This window comes from Synchiropus splendidus, chromosome 17 (assembly GCF_027744825.2).
Source record: "Synchiropus splendidus isolate RoL2022-P1 chromosome 17, RoL_Sspl_1.0, whole genome shotgun sequence".
NCBI classification, from domain to species: Eukaryota; Metazoa; Chordata; class Actinopteri; order Syngnathiformes; family Callionymidae; genus Synchiropus; species Synchiropus splendidus.
This window is the reverse complement of record NC_071350.1, coordinates 14,433,881-14,459,261: the sequence shown is the minus strand read 5'-3', so window position 1 is coordinate 14,459,261 and position 25,381 is coordinate 14,433,881. Positions and strand designations below refer to the sequence as shown.

Genomic DNA, 25,381 nt, shown 5'->3' with positions numbered 1-25,381 from the left:
AAACTCCGACTGTGGCGTGTTTCTGAATCTCTTATCGCGCCTGCTGCAGCAATCTGTCACCTCACGCACGCACATGGATCCATACTGCGACTTCAAAGTGCGACTCATTCATAATCTTTATCCTCACCTGGGGACACGCACTTAGTAAACATCAGAGGAGAAGCTGAATGGAGCGTTAAAAGGGCCGCGTGAGACCTAATGGATCCTCCACACCGGTGAAAATCGCCACTTTTCATCGCTCTCTTGTCGGGCCAAGTATTTTCTGATGCAATGTTTGGTAATTAATGATTAAGCAGGTGAAGGAGATAAACCGGGGCCGACGGCGGCGGCTGTGGCGGCGCGCTGCGGCTGCTATTAGCTTGTTTACGCTGCTGCACCTTGAATATTGATGGAAAAAAAAAGCGCCCCGAGCAGAAATGTGTTTGTGTCAGCGTGAGTCGCTGGTTCGTGAGATGTTCGCCATTAGAAAGGTCGCGGCGCAGGGCGCAGCGGGACTCCACCGACTCACCGTAGACTTTCTTTTATTCTGCAGAAGAATGAAAAAGCCACTTTAACAGCTTATAGGAGGAACGGTGTTGGCGCTGCACAACACAAACCCGCAGCGCTTTTCCATTCGCTGGTTTTATTTGAACCTGCCCCCCGCCGCGCTAGCTGAATTGGATCTTTTGGAGAGGTGGGGAAGAAGCCGGTGACCCCACGGGGGCTTTGTTTGGTGAGACGGCAGTTGTGGGGAGCAGAGAAACTGCTGAGATGGAAGTTTTGCTCACAAGAATGTTAGCTGATTCTTGGTCCTCTCAGTCCAGTCATTTGTGACGGAGCTCTTGAGGACATCACGGGACCTTGCCCAAGGGCTGGTATCCTAAGTGGGATTCAACCGACAACTCACATAGGAATCATGCAATCTGATGAGCTAATCTGCTGCTTTTGTTCAGTGAAAAAAATAAATGATTAACGTTAAAATACAAAAAAATTGAAAAATAGATCTAAATTATTCAACCTTATTTTTCAAATTTGTGTCACAAATTGACAGTTGACCTTCATCAAAAAAAGAAGAAGAAAAAAATCACTGTCAAATTTACTGGATCAGAAGAAAAAAAAATCAAGAAGAATGTGGGTTAGTTTAAAATGCCACCAAAACAATGTCAAAAATAAAAACGTGAAGAAGCACAAAAGTAAAAAAAGAAGAATTAAAGTGTTAAAAGCATGAACAAAAAGCATTCAATCTGAGGCGAAAAAAAAGTTGACAAGTGGTCAAAATGACGAATAAAACTTCAAAGTGAAATGAAAATGGAAAGCGAAATTTAAAAATGTATGGAAACAAATATCTACTTCACTGTCAAAAAACGCACCATTTAAATTGAATAAATTGTTTAAAAAAACACAATGAAAGATTTTGTTTTTTAACATAAACAGAGAAAAGTTAACCACCATCAGGTCGCTGTGAACAGAAGTGACGCTGGACGTTCCCTCCCATCTGTGGAGGATCATCGTAGAGAAGTTTGGACAGTTTTACATCAGTCTGTCCTCTCGCTGCGCCCTCTCTCTCTCTCTCTGTGTGCGTGTGTGTGTGTGTACAGACAGATGGAGCTCGCAGGCAAATGTGCTCAATTTCTGTTGTGAGCTGCGATCAAATCTCATCTTCTCTCTGAATCTCAATCTGTTTCACACACAAATATTGTCTCGGCCTGTTTACTCACACACACACACGCACACACACACCTGATCAGCATCATCACAGAGGCCATTTTGTGTCTTTGATATCCCTCTACTTTAACGGCAATGGTCGAAGGTTAGACGGGACAGAAGCATTACGACCACTTACCTGTTTATTTCCAATCAGGTTACTGTCAACATTTGGCATTTATCTCACCTTTAATCTCTTATTTATCATCTTATGATCCCAGTGTTGCTGTCTCTTATGCTCTCACCCTATTACAGCGATAATTTCACCTTCCATCTCTGTGTATCTGAATGGCAAAACTTCAGAGTAAATATTGACTCACCGAGTCGCTCAGCAGCTGGAGCACATTTGATTTTTATGTCCGTCGTTGTTTTGGCCCACGACGATCGACAGCTGTGGAAACCAAACCTGCTGCCAACGTTTTTATTTCCACGTTTATGAGCTGATCAGCCAGAGAGGCCGACGCTGGCTGCAACAAGTCGCCTGATGTTGGACAGAGCTGGACAAAACTTTCTGGTGTAAACACGGACGCTTTACGAGTCTGGCGTGAGTTGAGGTCACGGAGGAGGAGTCGCGCTGCTCTGTGGAATGAAGCTTGTGTTGTAATGAAAATAGAGGAAGCAAGGAATGTGAGGAGCTCGCTCACCTGGGAGACACTCGGAGTAGAACCTCCCAGCTGAGGCGGCTCTCGTCTCCTGGACCTCAGAAGCTTTAAATATTTAAAATCTTAAAGTGGAAATTGAATGTCTTTAAAATGTCAATGGGAAAGATTAAAGACAAGAGGCTGAGACGGAAGCAGCTGAGGAAGCCAGAGATGAAGATGTTTGCCTTGTCATAAACAAGGCCTCTCTAATTGGCCGCCCTCCTCCTGCGCGGCGGATGTATTGTGCGCTCATCTGTGTCACTCGATGTCATTTGTAAATGGAGAGAATTTCACAAACGTGTGCCCTTTAAGCACAACGTTAATGTTAGTGGTGATAAGGGAGAGACAACGCGTGAGTGTGACCACAAACTTGGTCCATCTCCTGCAGATAGAAGGTGTTGCTTCTGAGGAGCCACTGAATCAGATTTTTGACTTTTATTGGCACATTTTCTCCACCACCAAAATAAAAGAACACAACAGAAGCTTCAACAGATGATGCACAAACGGTACACAACTTGTGATCAACCCAACCATCTATTCAAATGCAACAACACCTGAGCGTCACCTTGTTGTCCTCCTCCATCAGGGCTGGAACCAGATGAGGAAGGTCGCCCAGGTCGGGCTGGACGGCGTGCGGAGGAACGACTGGCACAACTACGAGGCCATGCGAAGAGACGCGGCTCGAGTGGGTGAGTCACAGCTCTTCACAACTGACGCTCAACTAATCCAAAGAGCGACGACACACCAGCTCAGCGGAGGCTTCGTAATTAGACTTTAGCTGCAGCTGCAAAGAGCGTGGCCCCTCATCTGAGACCGGAGCCGGCGCTGCCCGTCCAAGTTTGGTCATTAAGCAGAGTTTTGCTGGGGTTGTGCGGCCGCGGCGGATTATCAATGTGGGAGAGATGCCTCACTCCCTGCAGCTGAGCAGAAGCAGGTTTCAAGGGTCACTGATATCAAGTCAACCAAGACAGTGAGATAGAAGAAGTGATGGTTTTTTATTCTGTGTAGAAAATGTCAATAAAATTTAGCATCCATATTCAACCATAAATTATGCAGACGAGTGCGACGATCAGTCGTCACAACTGGGTCAAGCACTGCAGCCGTCTTGAGATGAAACTGATAACTCTATAAACTCTATATATATATATAAACTCTATATAAATGAGCACAGCTGAGTGCATGGAAGCACAGCACGTCACAAGCAATTTCCACAAGATTTAAGTGATTTGTCAGCAGTTTTTGAGGAAGGATAGAAGGCCAGCTAGTCAGTGATGGACATCGGTCGGCTCCATAACTGCTGGCTGACTGGTCATGAGAATAGAGATGAAGATGAACTGGGTGTTATACTCTCTTAAGAAGGATAAGAAATCTATTATGCATGTGAAGAGCTTGTTTACCTGCACCTAATGGATGCGTCCACACGCTCTTACTCCACCATCACAGGGATTCAGGTTTATTCAAAAACCACCTCTTTCTAAAGAGGAACTCTTCAAACGTATTAAAGTGAAGTGGAAACATCCAAACAGACGGATAACACATAACATGGAGGTGGGCTTGAACATGACGGTTGGTTTTTTTCTGTGTTGTTCGCGGAAAAATCCTGAAAGAAACGCACATTCCATCTGGACATATGACTGGCGGAAACCCTGCGTCATCCAGTCACGTTTCCGGTTCTCACCAAGTGCAAGACTGCGCTGAATTTATATGATATATCAGTGATCTAATTCAGCCGAAGCAACTTATATGATCATATCATGCTGCATATTATTCGTGACTCTGTCATGACTCAGTATCGTGTGTGCAGGTAACGGAGAGCAGGGGAAGCCGTTCCCCCTGACCGAGGCCGACCAGGTGGACCAGGCCTACAGAGAGAACGGCTTCAACATTTACATCAGTGACCGGATCTCCCTCAACCGCTCGCTGCCGGACATCAGACACGCAAAGTGAGTCACTCGGCGTGTGCGTGTATGCGTGTCTCACTCGCGTTTCACTCAGGATTTGATCCCAGCCTGAAGAGAGTTGGTGAGCAGATTCAGGATTTGAATGCTAGTGTGGTGCAGTACTGAACCTTTGGCTTCAAAACTCCATGTAGATTGTAGCTAAGGTCCAAGAATATTGCCTTGAGGAAGCCCACGTGACCCCTGATGCTATGTTTGCACACAGTATTTAGGAAAGTGCAGGCACTTTGATGCATTTCAGCCACTTGTTAAGCTGTTTTCCCTCTCTGAAAATGAACCATTTTGAAAAGAGATTTTGTGCCTTTGTGTTGCTGTGTTAACTAGGGGTGAGTGTCCCCAACTCTCACATCTCTTTTCGGCACGGTGGCACTCAATTTCTATAGCAGTTTGGTGTCTTCAGGTTCTGATATTGCTTCTTCTATGCCTGCTTGAAAAAATAGTTAAATGTCTTGGATTATGTTCTCGCCTCTGACGGGTCTGAACCAGTGACCCAAGTGTTCTGGTTGATGGTTGAAGAAGACGCTGCATCTGTTCAGAAGCTCTCACGGGGCGACGGGATCAATGGCCGCAGTCGTCTCCATGACAACCAAGCTCACAGGAGCCGGTAACCGTCGCAGAGCAGCATCACAAAGGCTAGAAGCATTGCGTCCTTTTCACTCGCTCGCACAAAACCTTTAATCACAGCGGCACCCTCCGCGGCGGGGCCTTCGCCCTGACTCTTGACCGACGTTCACGCAGAAAGCAGCTCTGAACATCCACGTCCCTGAACGCCTCGCTTCTTTTCATCTGCCGGTATAAAAGCCGACCTTCCTTGACCTCATGCTGTCGCGACCATCACTGCTGAAGACAGAGAATTCATAAATAAGATAAATAGCAGGGATGGCACCTCGAAGGTTTCCAATCTTGTCGAAGTAGTTTTTCCTTTCTTTTTTTTTATCCCCTGACTGACCACAAGACCGGAACAAGAGATTTTTTTTTTTTTTTTATAATGTACTTTTAAATATTTTTACAATTAATTTAAAGTGTCTTACTTCCATTTAAATATACTTAATATGATGATATTATTTTATTATTATTATTATTATTTTGTTATTATTATTATCATTACAGTCAAGTCATAATTGCCTTTATGTGAAGAGACAAAGCAAAAAAAAGAGAAACTAAAATCCTTCATTATTGTAGAAAAGAGAGTATCAAATCACTTATTTCTATATATCTGTTCTTGACTTCTAGTTTAACATTGAGTTGACAAGGCCGCCTAAAGACCTCTTGCGTCCCCGGGGCAGCCTCTTCTGCAGTGACAGAGGCGGGTGACATGTTGCCGTCACTGTCATGGCGGCCAGTTTGACCCCAGTGATCAACACCTTCTGTTCCTCATTCAAACATCATGGAGTTCAGCCCACCCCTCCTCAGTGCTCTCATTTCTGAGTGGAGATGTCGGACATTGATCGAACGACACTTCAGAGCACGACTCTCCTCTCCTGATCAGCTCCCCCGCGGGCTCAGGGCCTCCCGCCGCCGTGATGCCGTACAAGGTGACGCGTGTAACCCGTCAGCGGAGAATCTGATTACAACCTCGCCGTGTTAGTTCGCATCTGTGCTCCACTTACAGTTTGACATTCAGACCTGGTTCTGTTTGACCCACTTTCTTCTCACAGCCTCCTTTATTTGATTTGCTGCTCAGCGCCGCCTCCTGAGCTGCTCTTGTTAGTCCCCTCGCAGCTCGCCGCCGTCCTGCTAGCTTCCTGATTCTCTGAGAAGTCCGCTAACGTTTCAAACCAGATGAAGGGAAATGAGGTTTTGTAGCTGTCACGCCCAAATAGCTGCTGAAAATAAACCGACAGTCGCCCAAAAATCAGCTCTTAAATTAGAAAGAAATATCAACACAGTAAGTGGAAAAATATTGTTGGAAATAAAGGTAATACAGTGGGAACAAACAAAAAAAAAACGTTATCTTTAAACAATCTGTTAGATATACGATTAGACAAAAGTAGAAATATCTGATGGAAGTCAAACCACAAGGAGAAAACAAAAAAAATGAAACAGAAAATGTAATGAATAAATAGAGAAAAATGAAGCCCAAAAAAAAATTACAAATCTGATTGGATATATATATATATATATATATATATATATATATATATATATATATATATATATATATATATGGGAACTGAAATTTTAAATGATGAGTAAAAGCAGAAATCAAAATAGTAATGTCTGGGGAAAAAAGCAAAATTGATTGTTGCAAAAAAGTTATAATGGAAAAAAAGTTACTGAGCGGTGAATATGTCAACAGATTAATTTTTTTTTTTATGCACATTGTTAAATTTGGCCAAAAAATGACCAATGTGCTAGCCACAAACAGGAGAGGGAAAAGAAGAAAAAAAAGGTCAAAATTGATGGAGGGGAAAAATCAAATGGAAAGTTGACGTCACGGAAAAAGCGGATTCAAAAAAGTTATTGATGAGTCGTAAAAATTGTCTCCCAAATATTTTCCTTTACTGATGAAGATGATAGTTTCACAGCAATAACAAGGGGTTGTGTCTCCGCAGCTGTCGGGAGAAGCTCTATGCGGAGAAGCTCCCCAACACCAGCATCATCATCCCCTTCCACAACGAGGGCTGGTCCTCTCTGCTCAGGACCGTCCACAGCGTCCTCAACCGCTCGCCGCCACAGCTCATCGCCGAGATCATTCTGGTGGACGACTTCAGCGACAAAGGTAGGATCACACTTTAACCTCTGGTGAGCCACTTTAGTGAGTTAGTGAGCGCTAAAGTGCGACAAGTTTCAAAGAGGAAAAAGACAAGGAGGAAGAGTTTGGGTGATGGTTGAAGCTCCATGAGGAGCAGGCTGGGTGAACACCAGCAGGGAACCATCCGGCTGTTGAGAGACTGGAGGAGAGGAAACCTGCCAAACAGACTCTCCTGGATCTCCCATGTGGAAGTCGCTTCCTGGTGCGAGCTCCGTCACTGGACTCTGAACAGAGCCGCCACAGACAGACGATGTAATTAAGCTGCGTCAAAGCTACAGTGTTTTTTTTCGGAAACACGACGGGTAGATCAAGAAGAGTATTAGCGTCAGTGCCAGGCTGGAAACATCCCGAGACAGACGCCAGAGGAGCGGCTGCCTGCAGCTGTAACTGGCGGCCTCAGGGAGTTCCAGGGAGGAAGCTGCTAGACGCCACGTCTCGCCGGCGGGTACAAACTCTTTTCTGCTGTTTAGCTGCAGATCCCTGTGTCATTTCACTTCCAGATCACGTCTCGCCGCCGCTGAGAGAGAAGCGGAACGCTGATATTTGATGATGATGCAACAGTTCTTCGAGTTTCCACAGGATTTTTTTTTTATGAAAATGATTTGATTTCTGCTAGTTTTACACCGTCGGAGCGGTTGAGTTCCATGTTGGCAATTGGGTTTCCAATATTTTTTATTTCTCTGTCAGCATTCCTAGAGCTCATGCAGTTTTACTAACAAGACACAACCTCTATATCAGGGATTCCTCACCATAGGGCCGAGGCCCATGGCTGGGACGCAAGCGCCCCCTAGAGGACCACTAGAAGTTTTTTGTTTTACACCACTGGGCCGTAAGACACTCAGTTTTAATACACTTGCCACATATGTATGGTGGCAGTAGTGTGTCATTGAATTGACTTGTGGTAGTTACCAACTTTGGAGAACTTCTTGATAATAAAAGAATGATAAAGAAAGCCGCTCCCAACAGTAAGAACGTTTCACCTGTTGGAGCAGTTTTAAGTTAATGGCGATACTTTTATTTACACTTTACTTATCTTTGTTATTTATGTTTATTTATGAAAAAGAAAACATTTTATATTTTTATTTATGAAAATAAATATTTTTATATTGCCTTTTTCATAAATAAAATAAATAAATATGTTTATGAATGAAAAACAAAATATTTTATGATATTTAGACGTTTAGACGTCAGAATTTTTTTCATGGTGTACGGTTTTTCCAATTTCCTTTGCAATTTTTTGCATCAAGGGTTTTTTCTTCTTTTTTTTCCTTTAGTAAATTTGTTGAACATAACTTGCACCTGCTTCAGCTGTCGGTTGGACTTTTCCATGACAAATATCTTTGTGCTTATCACATGGTTTCATGTCATTTCACAAGGTTTTGGTTTGTTTACATGTATATGGTTCGTGAAATCAGTAATTCTGAAATCAGAAATCCAAGTAAAGAATCAGTTCTACTACTTGAATGGGCCCCGGACCCATTTGTTTAGGAAAAGGTGGGCCCCGAGATCAAAAAGGTTAAGAACCCCCCCTACTATGTCACTCAGATTGAGCCACCAGTGCTTCACCAGCATGTGAATATCCACCAGATACAAGAGCCCGCCTTGGTTCGGGGCCATCTCCATGGCGTTAGCTAGAGCAGAGCTCAACCCTGCTGCAGACCCAGGGGCGACTGGAGAGCTCCGTCGCCTTCCTCGCTGATCAAACTGCCTCGGCTACTGTCAGAACAAATGCGCTCCACAGAGCAGCGTGCTGGTTTTCTTCTTCCACCAGCTGAGCTGAAGTGCCCTGACAGCAGATCTGGTCGACTCTCTCTGTAAATGCAAGTGACCGGCAGCAGCTTCACGCACAAACACACGCAAGACTGCGGGTCCTGTCCTTCTTCATTCCTCTGGTCGCTTCTCCACATTCTCAGAGTCTGATTCTTCTGAAACCTTCTGAAACCTTTAGTATGCTCTCTCGTCCATCCCTCCTTCTCTACTTGTCTCTTCATCTCCACCCCTCTTAAATGACACTCTTGTTTTGCTTCATCCTCAGGTCGGATTAAACCTCAGTCTTTTCTCATCCAATTATTTAATGCCACCTTTTATCCCGTTATCCTCTCTAATCTGCTTATCCAGCGACGACCCTCCATTTACTTATCTACTTATCTAAATGAAGCTCTTTGCCCGAGTTTCATTATGACCACCTGGGTTTCTCAAACTTCTTCAGAACAAGGACGATGATAGAGAAAGAAGCAGTGAACTTTTGCAGACGTGGCCTGTGGGCCAGATGAGGACAGCCTCCAGACGGCCCTGTCAATAATATATTTATAACTATGTAATGTGAAATAGTTTTATTAAGCTGGAATTATAGATAACTAATTTTCAGTCAATTACCTTGAGCAAATAATACAATTGTTTGTACTTACTGCATGATTATGTTATTTTTATGCCTACATCAAAAGTTTTGTACTTTTTTTGCTTTATTATTTATTTATTTATTTTGTGTTAGTCTATGCTCTGATCTTTTAAGATCACTTCATATTGTTTAATTCTCTTTTGTATTTGTGTTATAAATCATTTATACTCATTTATACTCATATATGTAGTATAAATGAGTATATATGTATATGTATATATATATATATATATATAATTTTTTTTTTGAAGGGGGGCATCATTTGTAGACACGTTTTGATTTCAACTTTTTCCATTATAATTAGCAATATAAATAACAAAAAGTTTTGAACTATAGATTTTTTTCTTTGTATTATAATTTTTAATGCTAACTGCTTAAATATTCATTTTCTTTCTTTTTTTCATTTTTTAATTTAAATGAACATTCACTTAAAAAAAACATTACCAACAATGAAATTGTATTATGTTTTACTTCATCTTATGTAAGATTATAACATAATATTAATGTAAAAATGATGTAGTTAATGAAGACTATTGAAGTCCTGGTCTCTTCCATCAATATTGTTCATATAATGCCACCAAAACTGAAACTGTTGATCAGAGAGTGTTGCGTGGGTGAGAAGGTCACGTAATTAAGGAAACGTTGGGCCCCATTCCAACGAATTAGATGAAGATGTTTCGCCCACTGCGGTGGCCGTTGACTCGTCACGAAGATGATGAATGGCACGTTTCTTTGTCCAACAATCACGGTGGAAGGTTGTCGGCGTATTTGCGGCGCATCGCTGCAGGCGAGTGTCTGGATGCTTCGCTGTGCTGGATGAGCGTGAGTGATGAGTTCTGCCGGCGGAGCTCGACTCATTTCACGGATTTATAGCCAGAAGTGGCGGCGAGAATTGGCGGCAACTTGTCACGCGCTAAAGAAAGAAGCAGAAGAACAGAACGAGTGGAGGAAAGCAAACATGGCGGCGACACACGGGGGGCTGTGGGATAGAAGGGGGAGGGTGTGTCTAGTTAGTGACTGCTGCTTCACAGAAGTCCCAAATCTGCCTCACTCGTCTTCAGTCACCACAGGGACTTGTGCTGTCAGGCCTGATGCCGGCGCCGCAGACGTGCGAGACGCTTTTGACCGTATCTTCAATACTTAAAGAAAATCAAATAGTCTGAGCCAGAGGGCTGGTGGGGAAAGTTGGGTGCCTCTCATCTGCTTGGAAGAACTTTGTGAGCCATGATTCTTAAAGAATCTTCAGAAGTTACTCAAACATTTATAACTGGTTGTGAGTTCAAGTTGCTGGAGTGACTTCGCAAACAGACCTGCTCGTGTATCGTGGTCCAACAGGAAGTGGCAGTGATGAGTCTGCATGAGTACTGAGCGCGCTCAGAAGAACGCATGTTTATTCATCAGCCGCGAGTGCGTGAGTGGCATCACGAGCTAATGGCTCTCAGCGAAGTGTGACGGCGAGACGAGCGCGAGACATGGCGGCGGACAAAAGATGCTAATTGAATGTTGCCAGTCAGAGAAGCCGCCGTGCTCCTGACGGGGGCCGCCTCACGGAAACAACGCTCACTCTGTAGCTGTTTGCCGTACGCTTGCCTGCTCAGCCACGCGTGTCTTGCGTCTTTGTTTTATTCGCCCGGCATTAAAGTAAACACGAGAGCTCGACGATCCTGAGGATATAAATGTGACTTAACAAGGCGTTGGCTAAACCTCACAACTCATCCAGGGCTGCAGGGCTCTGAGAGTTAATGGACTTAGACAGAACTTGTCTTCGTTGCTGCCGAATGTTCCTCAATTTACATCATTTCTGACGGATGAGGCAGCTCTCGTGGGGTCCGACCACCAGCGTCTCACCGTCGTGGTCGTCCTCTTCTTCTCGCATTTCTCCTCCGACCTCATTCTTCATCTCTTTAGCTACATAACCTGTGATCAACAGACACTGACTTGTTCACAGCCAGGACCTTCTGAAGGTCAACAAAAGCTCCCAAGGCCTAAACACCTCCACATCTTCACTCCGACCACGTCACGCCTCCTCCAACTATATATTTATTATTATATTGAACAAAGAAGCAGCAAATATTCTGCCGGAGACTGACAGCATGTGATGGAGTTCAGGAGGGCACTGCAATATTTCCAGAGCAGAAATGAGCCAGCGCTCGGTGGCTCGCCAGAGAGCCGCGGGATTAATCTGCGCGACTAAAAATAGACCCCCGCTGCTCGCCGGAGTCCTCGGCGCCTATGCGCTCGCCGCTTTTTTTAACGAGGAGATGAGCCGAGGGTTCAGGAGTTGAGGAGACGGTTCGGGATATGAGGCGCTGAGTCTAGGGTTTTGTTGTTGAGATAACTTCAGAGTCCAAGAGATGAAGGTTGTGAAGACATGAAGAGTCACGGATGAGGGGAGAAGGAAGTGAGTTCAGGGGAGGAAGAGATGAGTCTGGACTCCAACAGATGAGGGACTAGGACAGTGATTCTTAGCCATAGGGCCGAGGCCCTTGGTTTTGCAGCAAGCGCCCCTACAGGGCCGCTAGAAGTTTTTTGTGAGCGCCTCCAAGAGGGCCACTAGTAGTTTTTTTGTTTTACACCTCTGGGCCGTGAGATGCTCAGTTTTTTAATTTTATGGTGATACTTTCATTTACACTTTACTTATCTTTAGTTTATTTATGAAAAAGAAAATATTTCATGATATTTAGACATTGTTTTATTATATTTCCTTTGTTTACAATTGTATTCATGACTTAGAGTTTTTCCAATTTTCACAACAATTCAAGGGCATTTTTCTTCTTTTTTTTCAGTGAATTTGATGAACATAACTTGCACCAGCTTCTGCTGCTGGTTGGACTTTTCCATGACAAATATCTCTGAGCTGATCACATGGTTTCATGTCATTTCACAAGGTTTTGGCTTGTTTATGTATGGATATTGAACACAAATTAAATGAGTAATTCAGAAATCAGAAATGGCACAGTAATGGCTCAGTTCTATTCCTTGAATTGGCCATTTGTTCTGGAAAAGTTGGGCCCTGAGATCAAAAAGTTTAAGGACCCCTGGACTAGGAGACAAGTGAGTGTTGGTGAGAAGGAAGGTTGGGGTTCAAGGAAGGGAGGAGTGAGTGGAGGGTTCCAGACACTTGACGGTGGAGGATAGTCGACAGTAGAAGGTGAGAGGCTAAGGAGAGGACATGGAGTCAAGAGTTCTGGATCAGGAGTCCGAACCTGTCCCACACTTTCAGAGAAGCTTCCGGCCGCGTTCCATTCCTCTGAGCTCTGACTCATCTATGAGTCTCTCCACAGAGCGACAGGAAGTTAAAATCTGTCTAGTTAACGCTCCTCATTTCCTACAGCACCCCTCCGTCGCTGGTAAGTGACCCCGACATGCGCAGCAGCCCCTCGATCCCCCCCTCTCACTTTCTAATAAAGACTAATGTGTTTGCCGACATCGGCCGCCTCTCATTAGCGTGATTAATTGCCTCCTCGATTTCGGTAAACAGTCGAAGCTGCGTTCCAATTTATTCAGAGAAAATGATCTGATCTTAATTAAAACCTGGGATCTTCCTCCGTCACCTCCAGATCTGCTCTCTCCAGGATTCATGAGCCTCGTGGGCAAAACGGCGGCGGCGGCCGTCGAGAAGAGTCTCCTCAAGTGGACGTTTTCTCGCTGGTTTAATTTATCGCACATGCGAGGAAGACGAGGAGGAGGAGGAGGAGGAGGACTCTGCTTTTTATTTGCAGCTTGACACCGACCGGACGGAGACCCTTTGTCCTTGTAGCAAGGTCCCATTTATATAGTCCTGTGGAGGTCGCCGGGACCTCTGGAAGGAAGGCAGAACTGAGCGCTCCTTTCTGATGCCGACTTAAATAACAATACTGTGTTGCTATTTTCAGAGCTTCTTTCTCCTTCTAGAATTCTTGTTTTTGCATTATACTGCTGTTGTTGGGATGAAGGTTAGGAGAAGCAAGTCAGAATACTTATGAGTGAGAGGGAGGGGGAAGAGCGACCATGGGATCATTTCAGAGTGATGGACAGAGGTGAAGAAGAGAGCACAGGCTAGGTGGAGACGCCCGTGACTGTGAACGAAACCTAACACCTGGGTGACCACGACCATAAGGTTTTGGAACCGAAACTGGCAGAACCCTGGTCACACTTCAGGTTGCCTTTATTTAGGTTACAGAACCAACTACAGTGATGTGTTTTGGTTCCTCATGCTGCTTTCTGTCAGGCTCTGTCAGACCCACCCAGAGAGGTCAGAAGATCTCCATCGTTTCACTCTGTCTCCAGGCTGACAGTGCTTCTATAGCAACAGGAAAGGAAGCCTTTTCTCCTCTGACGTATCCGGGAAGCCTTTCCAACACACGCCGACATCGGAGCCGATCGATCGTCGATACCCTGCAGCGGACTTTCATGTAGTTTTAAGAAAAACACGATCGGGGATCGCTCGATCAAAGACGGCGTTCAGACGAGCAGATATGTGCCAGCACGACCCGAAATCTAGTCGTATTTGCATCAAGCAGACATGAAAGCACCAAAATAACCCGAATTATCTTTTAAGGCTGCCGACTGCAGCAGCAGCTATTTTGGGAACCTGCAGAAACACAAAGCTTTTTCCCAAAAGTCACGTTTACTCCTCTTTGTTGGCACAGCAGGAGCAGAAATAGCACTGGAACAACGCGCACACACACGGGCACACGCAGCCAAAATCAAAAAACATGGACACACACCTGCACACAACCTCACACCGAAACATAGACTCACAAAAAGCCAATGCATACCCTCAAATTGTGACTCACAATATGGAATGGCATATTTGTGCACTGGAGTAAACACACTCACAAACATATTCAGCTACACTTGAGTGCATAATTGAACTCCAAATATCACTTAAAAACAAGGTCAGCAACAAAACAACGGTGCACACGCTCGCTAAACACACACACACAGCCTCACTAGCATGCGAACATACTGCACACACGCGCTACTGCACATTTAGAAGAAAAATGGCAGCACACTTCCTGTTTGGGCCGCATGACTTTCTGTCATCAGACGCTTGCAGTTCAGTGTGTGTTTCCTCCTCTGCAGAGCACCTGAAGGGGGCGCTGGAAGAGTACATGCAGCGGCTGCCCAAAGTCCGCATCTTGAGGACCAAGAAGAGGGAGGGTCTGATCCGGACCCGACTGCTGGGGGCCAAAGCAGCTAGAGGGGAAGTCATCACCTTCCTGGACTCACACTGTGAAGCCAACGTCAACTGGCTGCCCCCCCTGCTGGGTGAGACTGCAAACACAAATGGAATGTCCGAACCACACCAGAAGTGAGGTCTAAAACTGAAAAATAAGAAAGGAGAGAAATAAAAATACACAAGATTATACAGTGACACAAGCCCAGAAACATGCAGGCTAGAGGTTGTTATGCTAATTTACTGAGCCGCTATAAGCACTAGCTTCGCCTCAGCCCACAACATCCTCAGTTCTCTGTCTCCTCAGACCGAATCGTCCAGAACAGGAAGACCATCGTGTGCCCAATGATCGACGTCATCGACCACGACAACTTCGGCTACGACACGCAGGCGGGCGACGCCATGAGAGGAGCCTTCGACTGGGAGATGTACTACAAGAGGATCCCCATCCCGCCGGAGATGCAGAGGGACGACCCAAGTCAACCGTTCGAGTAAGTGACCCCGAGATGTTGCCGTAGCGTGAGCTGCACTCAGCTAGTTCTCACTAAAACAACTTGACGCTCGATTGAACACCGTCTCTGACACGTCACCTCTTTTGGAAGAGTTTCCGAATCAGAGCGGCTGGAGTGACTCACTTGGATCATCTTGAGTCAAGAGGAAAATTCCTCCCACGTCTCGTGCAAGACTCGTGGATGTCTTAGTCTAATTGGAAATGACTGCAGCGCCAACACACCCCACACACACACTCACATGCACTCGACCCCACTAAGAGCGTCTGATGCGTGTGGGAGGTGAAAAGGGGCTGACAGGCAGAGTCTCATTACTTTTTAACTTCTTCTTCTGCGGGGGGGGGGCCGAGAGCTCGCACACCCAGAGCCTCTGTGGAACCTTCAGGAGCCACCACTTCACCGCTCAGCTCCTGGAGAGTTTGTCAACACCCCGACTACTCCAGCATGGTGGTGCTGCCTCAGCAAAACTTGGAATCAAAGACAAACACACATTTAGGAATCTGTTTTTTTCTGCTGGGGCCATATTCTGTGAGGGGAGCTCAGAACCTCTGTAGCACATATGTGTTCTCGGCCACGCCTTCTCCCCGGAGAGCTCAGGGGTCACTACAAAGCTGCTGACCACAGGTGAGAGTAAGAAATCCACCGGTCAGTGGAGCGCTTTCTCCATCCTCCTCTCACTCGTGAACGAGACGAGTCTTCATATCTAGTTTTGGAAAACAGCATGTCTCTGACTGATGAGTCCAACTCTCTCAGAAACATCAAACTTGAAGCCGATAAATCCAATTTTCAATCCTCAGTTGTCTGTACGAGACGACAACAACAGACTCTTTAGCAGCACTCGGCGGACGTCTGCGCGGCGACAGTCGCCCGCGGCGCCGACACTTTTATTATGAAGCAGCCGCCATCAATCACTCCTCACACAAAATGCTATTTCAAGCGCACAAAAGTTTGAAACAAAGCAATCATGGCCTCCACAGAAGGGAACCGCGGGAGCGAGAGATTAATGAACCTTGCCGTTTGTGTCGTGGCTGCCATTTCAAAAGCATACAGTCAATCACCGGAAGAGAAGTGCGGCACTGATGACTCCCTGAAACCAGCTGCACGTAGACGGAACGTGACGGAAGTGAGTGGGTCAAGGAGCAACTCCAATGCTATGCATCGACTAGAGGTGTAAGAAAATATGCTTAAATATCGTGATACAGAGCTGCCGGAAATTGCATCGATGTTTTAGCTGAAATATCGGAATACTTCTCTGATACAGGCTAGATATCCTAAGTTGGCTATATCTATATTTATTACGTAGATATTTGATATGCTGCTGCATTTGTGACGTGTTTAATACTGACGTTTTCTTACTGAGTTATTTCACCTATTAAGGAAGCTCTGTTGGTCCAAAATTTAGCTGAAAGTCTCACTTCATAACAGCAAGCTTGTTTCTTTGTACATAAAAATGTACTGAGTTATTTGAATTTGCCCCTAAAAATCATGGCTCAAATATAATATATTACTGAACTTAAAGCACTGCGATAATTGCAATGTATCGTATCGTCACGCCTGTATTGGGATACGTATCGTATCGCGAGATACAGTGCGTCAACCACACGCACGCTACATTATGGAAGTGACGGATGCAACGTGTTTGGGGTGGCATCTTGAGTATCAAACATTGAACTTTGAGCGATACAGTACTGATACAGTAGTGGTTGCTGCGCCTCTCTGATGTAAATTAAGACCCGCCCCCACCTGCTTGAGCGACCTTTAACGCAATGTTAGCGGTGGAGGGAAGTTGCTTAGGTAGTTGGAAACTAGCGACTACTTGGATGCTAGTAGCTCAACAACCGTCGCCAAGTCATGTTTCACGTGAACCTAACCTACCAGAACGCAAATCCAACGATCAACGTTAAAATCATCGGCTTCATAACACGATAATTAATTCAGTCAAGCAGACAATCCGAAACGAGAAGGAAAAACTGTCAGAGAACGACAGACAAGACACAGTTGAACGTGACATTTCGAAGAGTTGGAAAAAAAGATCAAGATCGAGACGCTCAAAGCATAAGACTGCCTCAATATTTATTCTGCCTGTCTGTACTATTGCGGGTGAAGATTAAAACGCACAATATCTAAAACACAGTCAATATCTAAAATGACACACTAAAGAAGTTGCCTTTCAGGCGAGTCCTTGCTGCCTGACATTCTCATGTTTGCTCCGGGAACAGAGCAGACATTTCAGGTCAAGATCAGATGCGGTGAGAGGAGGTGCGTGTGTTCGCGTCGCCACCTGTTGACCTGTTTTCCGCTCGTCAGCTGCTCCAGCTAGAGTCAGGTGGAAGAGCTAACGAGCCGCGAGCGCGACAGAAGCCGCAGGAGGTTAATTGGTTCCGCTGTTCGCGGCGTCTTCGTTACGCCGACAGGAAGTGTGTCACCTAGATAAACATCTCTCTCTCTGATTTCACTCCGCTGCGTCTCTTTTGGGGAAAATATGGCAGCCGGTGTTTCTCGGCGCTAATAAGGTTCTGATGTGTTCAGGTGGAGTTCCAGAGCAGTGATTTTAAAATATTCTGACGAAGAAATGAAGGCAACTCCATTGAAACTGTGCCTCGCAGGTCTCCAGTGATGGCGGGCGGGCTCTTCGCCGTGGACAGGAAGTGGTTCTGGGAGCTGGGAGGATACGACACCGGCCTGGAGATCTGGGGAGGGGAGCAGTACGAGATCTCCTTCAAAGTAAGTCTCTAGCTCTGCAGTTTTGTGGGACTCAAAATGGCTTGCGAGGGGATCGGCAGGAATCCCGACAGCATTTGAACGCATCGCCCCGGACCGTCCAAGTTTCCGCTTCCAGATTCCGCTTCGAACCTCCCAAATAATTTCCCGAGCCTAGATCATTAAGAGGTTATTATTTCCGCCCAGATTAACAGGCGGCGTCTCCTCTCGGCTCAGCGGAGGCGGAGCACTCATTTACCCGCTCCAATATTCAATTTACTTTCCAGCCAGATTCCCATCAGCCGACGAAGGCGGCCGCGTGGTCTCCTGAGGTGAGAAGATTAGCAAGCTCTTCTGCTAATCCTCACCACAAACCGCTGCCAGGACCTCGCCGGATGTAGAACACTTCATCTACTGATACTTTAATCTGAAGCCGCGTCGCCGACGCGCCGATGTGGGAACGTGCAGCTCTCCGCGCTCGCACGGCGACTAGTGAGGCGGCGAGCAAGCGAGCGCACGCACACACGCACGTGACCTTGGATTATTATCAAAACTGCTCCACTAACTTCTCCAGACTCTGCAGGCAGAAGTAATTACATCTCTTGAGTAGAGCCAAGAAAGTTCTCTGGTAATCTTTCGCCAGCTGGCAAACAAGCGCGCATAAATTATCAAATCTTCCCCAAAACTTTGTTGAGAGTTTGTTGCTGCAGAGTTCAGATCTGTGAGTCTGAGAGAGGAAGTTGTCTGTCTTGCTGCTGACTGATGGCAGTGTCCATGACAAAGTCAGGGGCCACATTCAGCGCCTCTGGCTTCTTTTGTCCTCAAATGTGTCAGTCTCTTTTTCATCCCACATCACTTCTGATGATAATGTGTGGAAAAAAATCCTTTTTTAAATTTTATTTCTTTATTTGTTTCTTACAGGAGACCAATGGATAACACCATTTTTGGTGTTAGAGTAAATGTTTTTCTTTCTTCTGCTTTTATTTATTTTTAGTTGTACTGACTTAAAACAATTATATTGCACAAATTAATTTTACATTATAATGTCATTATTATAATTGAAATATACTATCCAAAAATGATTTTTTTTTCATCAACCATTATATCACAAAAGTAAATTTTCCAATGCATTTTCCCAAAAATATTTTCTACATTTTTTAATTAATTTTATTCATCAAAATATATTTAAAAAATTGATATGTCACATTGTTATTTTAGAAATTCTCCTACTGTTACTCTTACTACTAATAATAATGATAATAATAAAGGTTTATTATTGTATAATAGTTTGCAAAAAATCATGATTTTTTTTCGTAATAAATGTATTTTTATTCATATTTTGTACATTATATATTTTATTTGTCATATGTATCGGCCAAAAAAACATCTGTTTTAAAGTTAGTTATATTATATTTTGTTAGATGCTTACATGTTTTTTCCATTGCTTTATGTATCTCTACTTATTTTTTGTTATCATTATATTAAAGAATGTATTTAAAAAAAAAAATTTTTTAATCCTCTTTTGTCACTATTTTTTTGGGGGAAAATGTGGAGGTGCTGATCGTCTTCTGTGCCGTCAAAACTTAAGTTCTTCGTCTAAACATCCTCATCATTTCTCCGTATGTATGTGACAGATTCCATACCCATAATTGCTCATTTCAGATTTGTTTCCGTGGCAACAGGCCTATCAAAAATGATGACGTCACGTGATGCGTGATAACTGCTGCGTCCGTCCGTGGAGGCGTCGCTGCTGTGGCATTATTCATAAATGCGCTGACATGTTGTGAATGTATACTCTGTCTCCATCTTTTATTTATAGTTGGACACCAAGAGAGACACGTCAGTTTTTTTTTTTAAATAAATAAAATACCGATGGAGCTCGTGAGTCTGCCTGATGTTTTATTCATGGTGGCGGAGTGAAGTCTGATGTTGCTGTACCTGAACTGGTGAAGGCACGTCTCACCCTCAACAGTCTCCAAACTCCCGCTAGATAAGGTTGTTTTATTAATCGTACAGTTGCGGTGTTACGTTTGGACTCGCATTTATTAAGATCAATGGGGAAATCTCAGCAGGTTTTGGGGGGTGGTGAAGTCTCTTATTGCTCACAGGCTTCTAAGGAGACAAGCTCCTGGAGATTTTAGCGTCTGTGTTCCTTGGGTTCCCAGCTAGTCTACCTCACTCTTGACAACCAACAGCTATGTATCCGGACATCAATCCAGAGTGTGCCTCTCTCTGCAGGTGTGGATGTGTGGTGGTCGGATGGAGGACATCCCCTGCTCCAGGGTAGGACACATCTACAGGAAGTATGTCCCCTACAAGATCCCCGGCGGGATCAGCCTGGCGAAGGTGAGACTTTCTGGATGAAACACAAATTTGGAGCCATCCTAGCATCAACCAACTCATGAAAGCACTAGGTGTAAATTCAAAGGACGAGTCATGTGACCCTCCTCGACAGCAACAAACCTGCCCATATTTGCTTCCCACACTGCTCAAGCTTCCCGTCTCAGTCTCGTACAGAGGCAGCGGTTTCCATTCCACATCCCAGTCGCTTAAGTCGCATTGTTCCCTCCATTCTTCTGAGAACAAATGTGAATTTGTCTTTGGAGCTTAATCATCTGGGACACAGCGGAGTCTCGGGGCGGCCGCCTGGATTTGGGCTCAGGTTGGCTCAGTGTGGCGTTGGCACGCTTTCCTCCTGATCAACAGTTTTCCCAGCCGCAGAGGAATACTGATGACGGCGAGCCGGCTCTGCCGCCGAGGGAAAGTTGTGATTAAAGAGCGGCTCACCCAGGGGCCTTCTGTTTGTAGGAGCCGTGTCGCGCTGTCAGGATGCTGCTTCCTGTTTGTGAAATGACAAGCCGAAGAAAAAGAGCGGCCCGTTTCATGTTGCTCTGCTTCACGAGACGATGGGATGAATCACCGACGCTTGCTTTTCTGTGACTCACAGAGCCCTGACCAGCTGAGTTTTCGTTTTACCGCCACAAAAGGGAAATATATTTAGATGTTTTCTCCTCATTATCCACCGCCTGTGAGGGCTGGGCCGCTCACTACAGACACATGTGCAGCGCTTCAGACCCGTAAATATGTGTGTTCAACATACACGGTGGCGGGGGGGCAGATAAGAGCGAGTCATGAATGAACACATACACACAGACAGTCACGCAAAACATGTCAACGCATGAAAGACGCATGGAGCATAGAATATGCTCATATATCTTGTTTCCATTTAATTCATTTTCATTTGTTTTCTTCCTATTTTATGTAGCATTTAGCAATAGCATACAAATTTCCCTCCATTTTCTTTTTTCGTTTTTGATTTTTTTTTTAAATGTTGTCCTGATTTGTTGTGTTTTTCATTTTTTTATAATTTTTATTTATTTGTTTTTCTATTTATTTGGTAATTTGATGTCGGTTTTATTCCAATTTTTAATACTGACAATAACTTTTTATTTTATTTTAATTGTATTTTATTTTAAGTTTAGATGGCACATTTTTGTTCATTTTCGACATGTTTCATCATGTAAATAGTGGCATGAACATGTACTTATGTGTGCAACATCACCCAAAACCCATCTGCTAAAATTAAAAAAAAAAAAAAAAAAACAGGAAAAAAAATCTGTGCTATATTTGAAAGACTCCTGCACTATGTTGGTCACTACTTTCCAGTTGAAGTTATGGCATTACAGATTTAGAGTCTGAGATCCAGGAAGTGTGTGATCAAGTCCAAACACCCAGTCAAATGTCCTGCGAGAGCTGATGTCACTCCTGTGCTCCTCTCTCTTCGGTCAGAACCTGAAGCGGGTCGCCGAGGTCTGGATGGATGAGTACGCCGAATATGTGTACCAGCGCCGGCCAGAGTACCGCCACCTGTCGGCCGGAGACATGACGACGCAGAAGGAGCTGAGGAATCGACTCAACTGTAAGAACTTCAAGTGGTTCATGAGCGAGGTGGCCTGGGACCTGCCCAAACACTACCCGCCGGTGGAGCCCCCTGCTGCCGCTTGGGGAGAGGTGCAGTTGGTTTTCTTTACTCAAGTGTAGTAGCATTAGCATTGCAAATAACTAGACAGATAAATCACCAAAACACTCCAGTTATGTTCTCTAAACATTACAACCATCTAAATGTGTTGTTACTGTGGTAACAGAATCGATGACTTTGGGCTGCCTTTGTGGTAGATGATGTCAAATGTTGCCTGTGCGTTGATGCAGTCCTCCCACGTAGCGTCATCACAGATCAGAACGGATCTTTAAAGTGTGATCGACTGGAGTCACTGCAGTGGTCTGGCCTGCTCTGGCTCTTACAGATCCGAAACGTGGGCAGCGGCATGTGTATGGAGATCAAACACTTTGTGTCCGGGAGTCCGATCCGCATGGAGAACTGTGTGAGGGGACGAGGGGAGGTGAACTGGAGTCACGGCCAGGTGAGTGTTCATGTTCGTCACAGACTGTTCCCTCAGAAACGCTGGAGTCTGTCCCTGCGGCCTGTGCCGGTACCAAATGTGTCCGCTTACCAAACGTGTCCTACCCGCCGCGGAGGGATGAGGTCACATCAGGCATATACGATATCACTTTTTTTAAAGTTTTAATGAGCCAGCAGGAATTGAAGTATTGTGATAAAGCCTCGGAGGTGTTTAAAAAAAATTGTGATGTGTAAATTGTGATTATTTTTTTTGGTTCCATTCATGTCAGCCAATCACGCCGCGTTATTCCGCAGACTGTGGAGAAGAACGGACATAAACGTTGCAAACGATTCGATGACAACCATCGCATTTTGTGGCAATAAATGTTACGTATGTGGTGAAAAGCGCCTTGAAATCCTTTATTTCAATTTCCGCTGGCTCATTAAAACATGAAAAAAAAGATCTCGTATTTGCCAGATGTGGCGTCATCACTCCGGGGCAGGTAGGACACATTTGGTAAACGGACACATTTGGTACCTGCACCTGCTCAGGGAGAGATTTTGAAGAAAAATGGCCGCCAAAACAAAAAATTTAGCTGAAGAAAATAATGTGTGTTGTTAAAAAATATTGAAAAAAAAAGTGACTCTGACTGTGACCTTTGCAGGTGTTGACCTTGGGCTGGAGGGAGGACATCCGAGTGGGCGACCCCATGCACACGCGGAAGGTCTGCTTCGACGCCGTGTCCCACAGCAGCCCGGTGACTCTGTACGACTGTCACGGCATGAAGGGGAACCAGCTGTGGCGATACAGGAAGGTGCGTGAGTTGGCTTCTTAACCATCAAATCATTAAGTGTTACGAGCGAACGTGGCCATCTGGCGAGCGTCAGAAGAACAGCCTGCTGTGTTTCATCACAGCTGCCATCCCGTTTAGTAACTCTCTCTGCAAACATTTTCTCCCAACGACGCGGTGATGGCAACACGTTGACACCAACTTTAATCATGTCCCGCTGCGTTGGCTTTGGCGAGGCGCCTGCGGGAGGATCGGGTGAGACTGGAGTTGAAACCTGTGTCTGTGGGCTGCAGGACCGGAGTCTGTACCACCCGGTCAGCAACAGCTGCATCGACAGCAGCCCCAGCGAGCGGCGCGTCTTCATGAACACGTGCGACGCATCCTCGCTGAGTCAGCAGTGGCTCTTCGAGAGAACCAACGCCACCATCCTGGAGCTCTTCAATCGAGGGAGCGACTGACTGCACTTCCCTGGTGAGACCCTGAGAGTGGTCAGAATGTTCTGGACCACCTGCTCTAAACAACTGAATTTGTTATTGTAGGTATTTAAGCGGACAATGAAAACGCAGTGTTTCAGGGAGTGACCATGTGGGGGCAGCGGTCAGCTCGCCACCCAAATATCCAGTCAGAGCGTGAACCCCGACATCCAGAGTCCGAGTGTACGGCGGGACCTCGTGACGGAGAACAGGTAGGTCCTCTTCACTCTCACTTGCTGGCCTTCTTTTGTTTGAACTGATGTAAAACATAATGTACTGTTTTTCATATTGGTCTGCCTTTTTTTCTTTACATAAGTTTATAATTTTATTATTTTTATTTTTATTTTTTGTGTTTTAAAGTGCTACTTTTCATACCGTTTATATATATTAGCTTTTTTAACTGTTAAAATTTTCCATATTTTTCTTTGCTTATTTATTTATCTATTGACTTTTTATATTTAATATTGTTTTCTTGTGTATCTGCCCTGTTTTAATTTTATGCATTTATTGTTTTCAATGTTTTATTCTATTTTTACAGTTGTACAGCACTTAGTGACAATCTTGTATTGCTTTTTTAAGTGCTTTATAAATAAATATAGTACGGTATGGTAATATCACTCTTGAATTTCATTATTTTTATTATACTATTAGACTTTTTCTTATTATTTATTATTGCTATTATGTACTTACTTAATTTTTTTTTGCTACCAAGCTTGCTTACTTGACGGGGCAGTGTTTTTAGCTACAGCATTTGACTTGTCTACACCAGGAAAATATCTTCATTCCAGAAGAATTCTTCCTTTTAAAAGCAGACTTTGTTTAGTAGAGAAGAAAGTCAGTCCTGATCCAGGTCGATCACCTCCTCCGTCTCTCCTCCGCAGGACTGCGAGCTTCACTGCCGTGTTTGGGACCCGCAGGATCAAACTGATTTTTATTTCCGTCACCGTTGCACGGCTGAACTCTGAACTGCCTTAAAACCGGAGCGAAAGAATGTTGGCTTCCTGTTTTTTCACACGAAACTTTAGAGAAGCACATTTTCATGAGAAGGATTCTAAAATATTCATTTGACTCCTGCACTTCAAGAACTCGAGATGTTTTCTACTAGAAACATATTTTATATTTAATAAAGTCGATATATTCTTCCTCCGCTTCCTCATTTCATTCGGGAAATCCCGATGGGGAGTATGACTTTGTTTTTCCGAAGCTATCACAGAAGCGGAATTATTTTGATTTGAGATCCGCTCGAATTTTGAGTCAAACAATAGAATAATGTCACTATTCATTTTTAAGTTTGATACAATATAATTTATTCATGATATCATTTCTTTCTGTTACAAAAACAGTCGCACAAAATGGATGAATTCTTCATGTCAGTGGCTCGATACTGCCACTCAGGTTCTGATGTGAACTGCACCTTTCTGCCGAAGCCCCGCCCTCCAGTCAGTGTGATTCGTAAAGAAGGACGTCGCACTTTGGACAGCGCCCCCTCCTCTCTGGATCCGGCTAATGATCCGACTCAACGCGTTCGACTGCTGCAGACTCGAGGGCATGTGACGACTCGGATCCCATGGGCCTCCGCCTGCGACTCGCAACCTTTCGACTGAATAATTACAGCTAACCTGCGACTCAACGTCCGCGCTGCCGCTGACGGAGGACTGCAGCGGCACGCCGGGGTCACAGGGGACCTGGCGGACGTTTTCGGGTCAAATCCTTTAACACGCTGTTTAAAAAGGGCAGACCAGCGCTGCTCTACAAGCGCGAGAACAGATCCCAGCGGTCGGCGAGGTCAGCGGAATCTTCAATCTCTGCCGGGAAGTTTGATGCTCATTCAGTTGGAAAACCAACTCCAGGAAACCGAAACGCCCCCGAGGCTTTTACTTTCACATCAATTAACTGAACACAATCTTTAAGGG

General features: G+C 44.8%; 1 protein-coding gene across 1 annotated transcript in view; it reads left to right on the top strand.

The window, feature by feature from the left end:
- LOC128748682 (polypeptide N-acetylgalactosaminyltransferase 10-like) overlaps positions 1-24,813 on the top strand; it is a 30,388-nt gene extending 5,575 nt beyond the window's left edge. The window contains exons 2-14 of the mRNA XM_053847628.1: positions 2,911-3,013; positions 4,129-4,267; positions 6,838-7,004; positions 14,503-14,688; positions 14,904-15,087; positions 17,712-17,829; positions 20,044-20,151; positions 21,595-21,816; positions 22,110-22,226; positions 22,870-23,019; positions 23,289-23,466; positions 23,535-23,680; positions 24,350-24,813. Of these exons, the coding sequence (XP_053703603.1) occupies positions 2,911-3,013; positions 4,129-4,267; positions 6,838-7,004; positions 14,503-14,688; positions 14,904-15,087; positions 17,712-17,829; positions 20,044-20,151; positions 21,595-21,816; positions 22,110-22,226; positions 22,870-23,019; positions 23,289-23,453 (1,659 nt within the window). The 3' untranslated portion in view covers positions 23,454-23,466; positions 23,535-23,680; positions 24,350-24,813. The remainder of the gene's footprint in view (positions 1-2,910; positions 3,014-4,128; positions 4,268-6,837; positions 7,005-14,502; positions 14,689-14,903; positions 15,088-17,711; positions 17,830-20,043; positions 20,152-21,594; positions 21,817-22,109; positions 22,227-22,869; positions 23,020-23,288; positions 23,467-23,534; positions 23,681-24,349) is intronic.
- Positions 24,814-25,381: the final 568 nt, after the last annotated feature.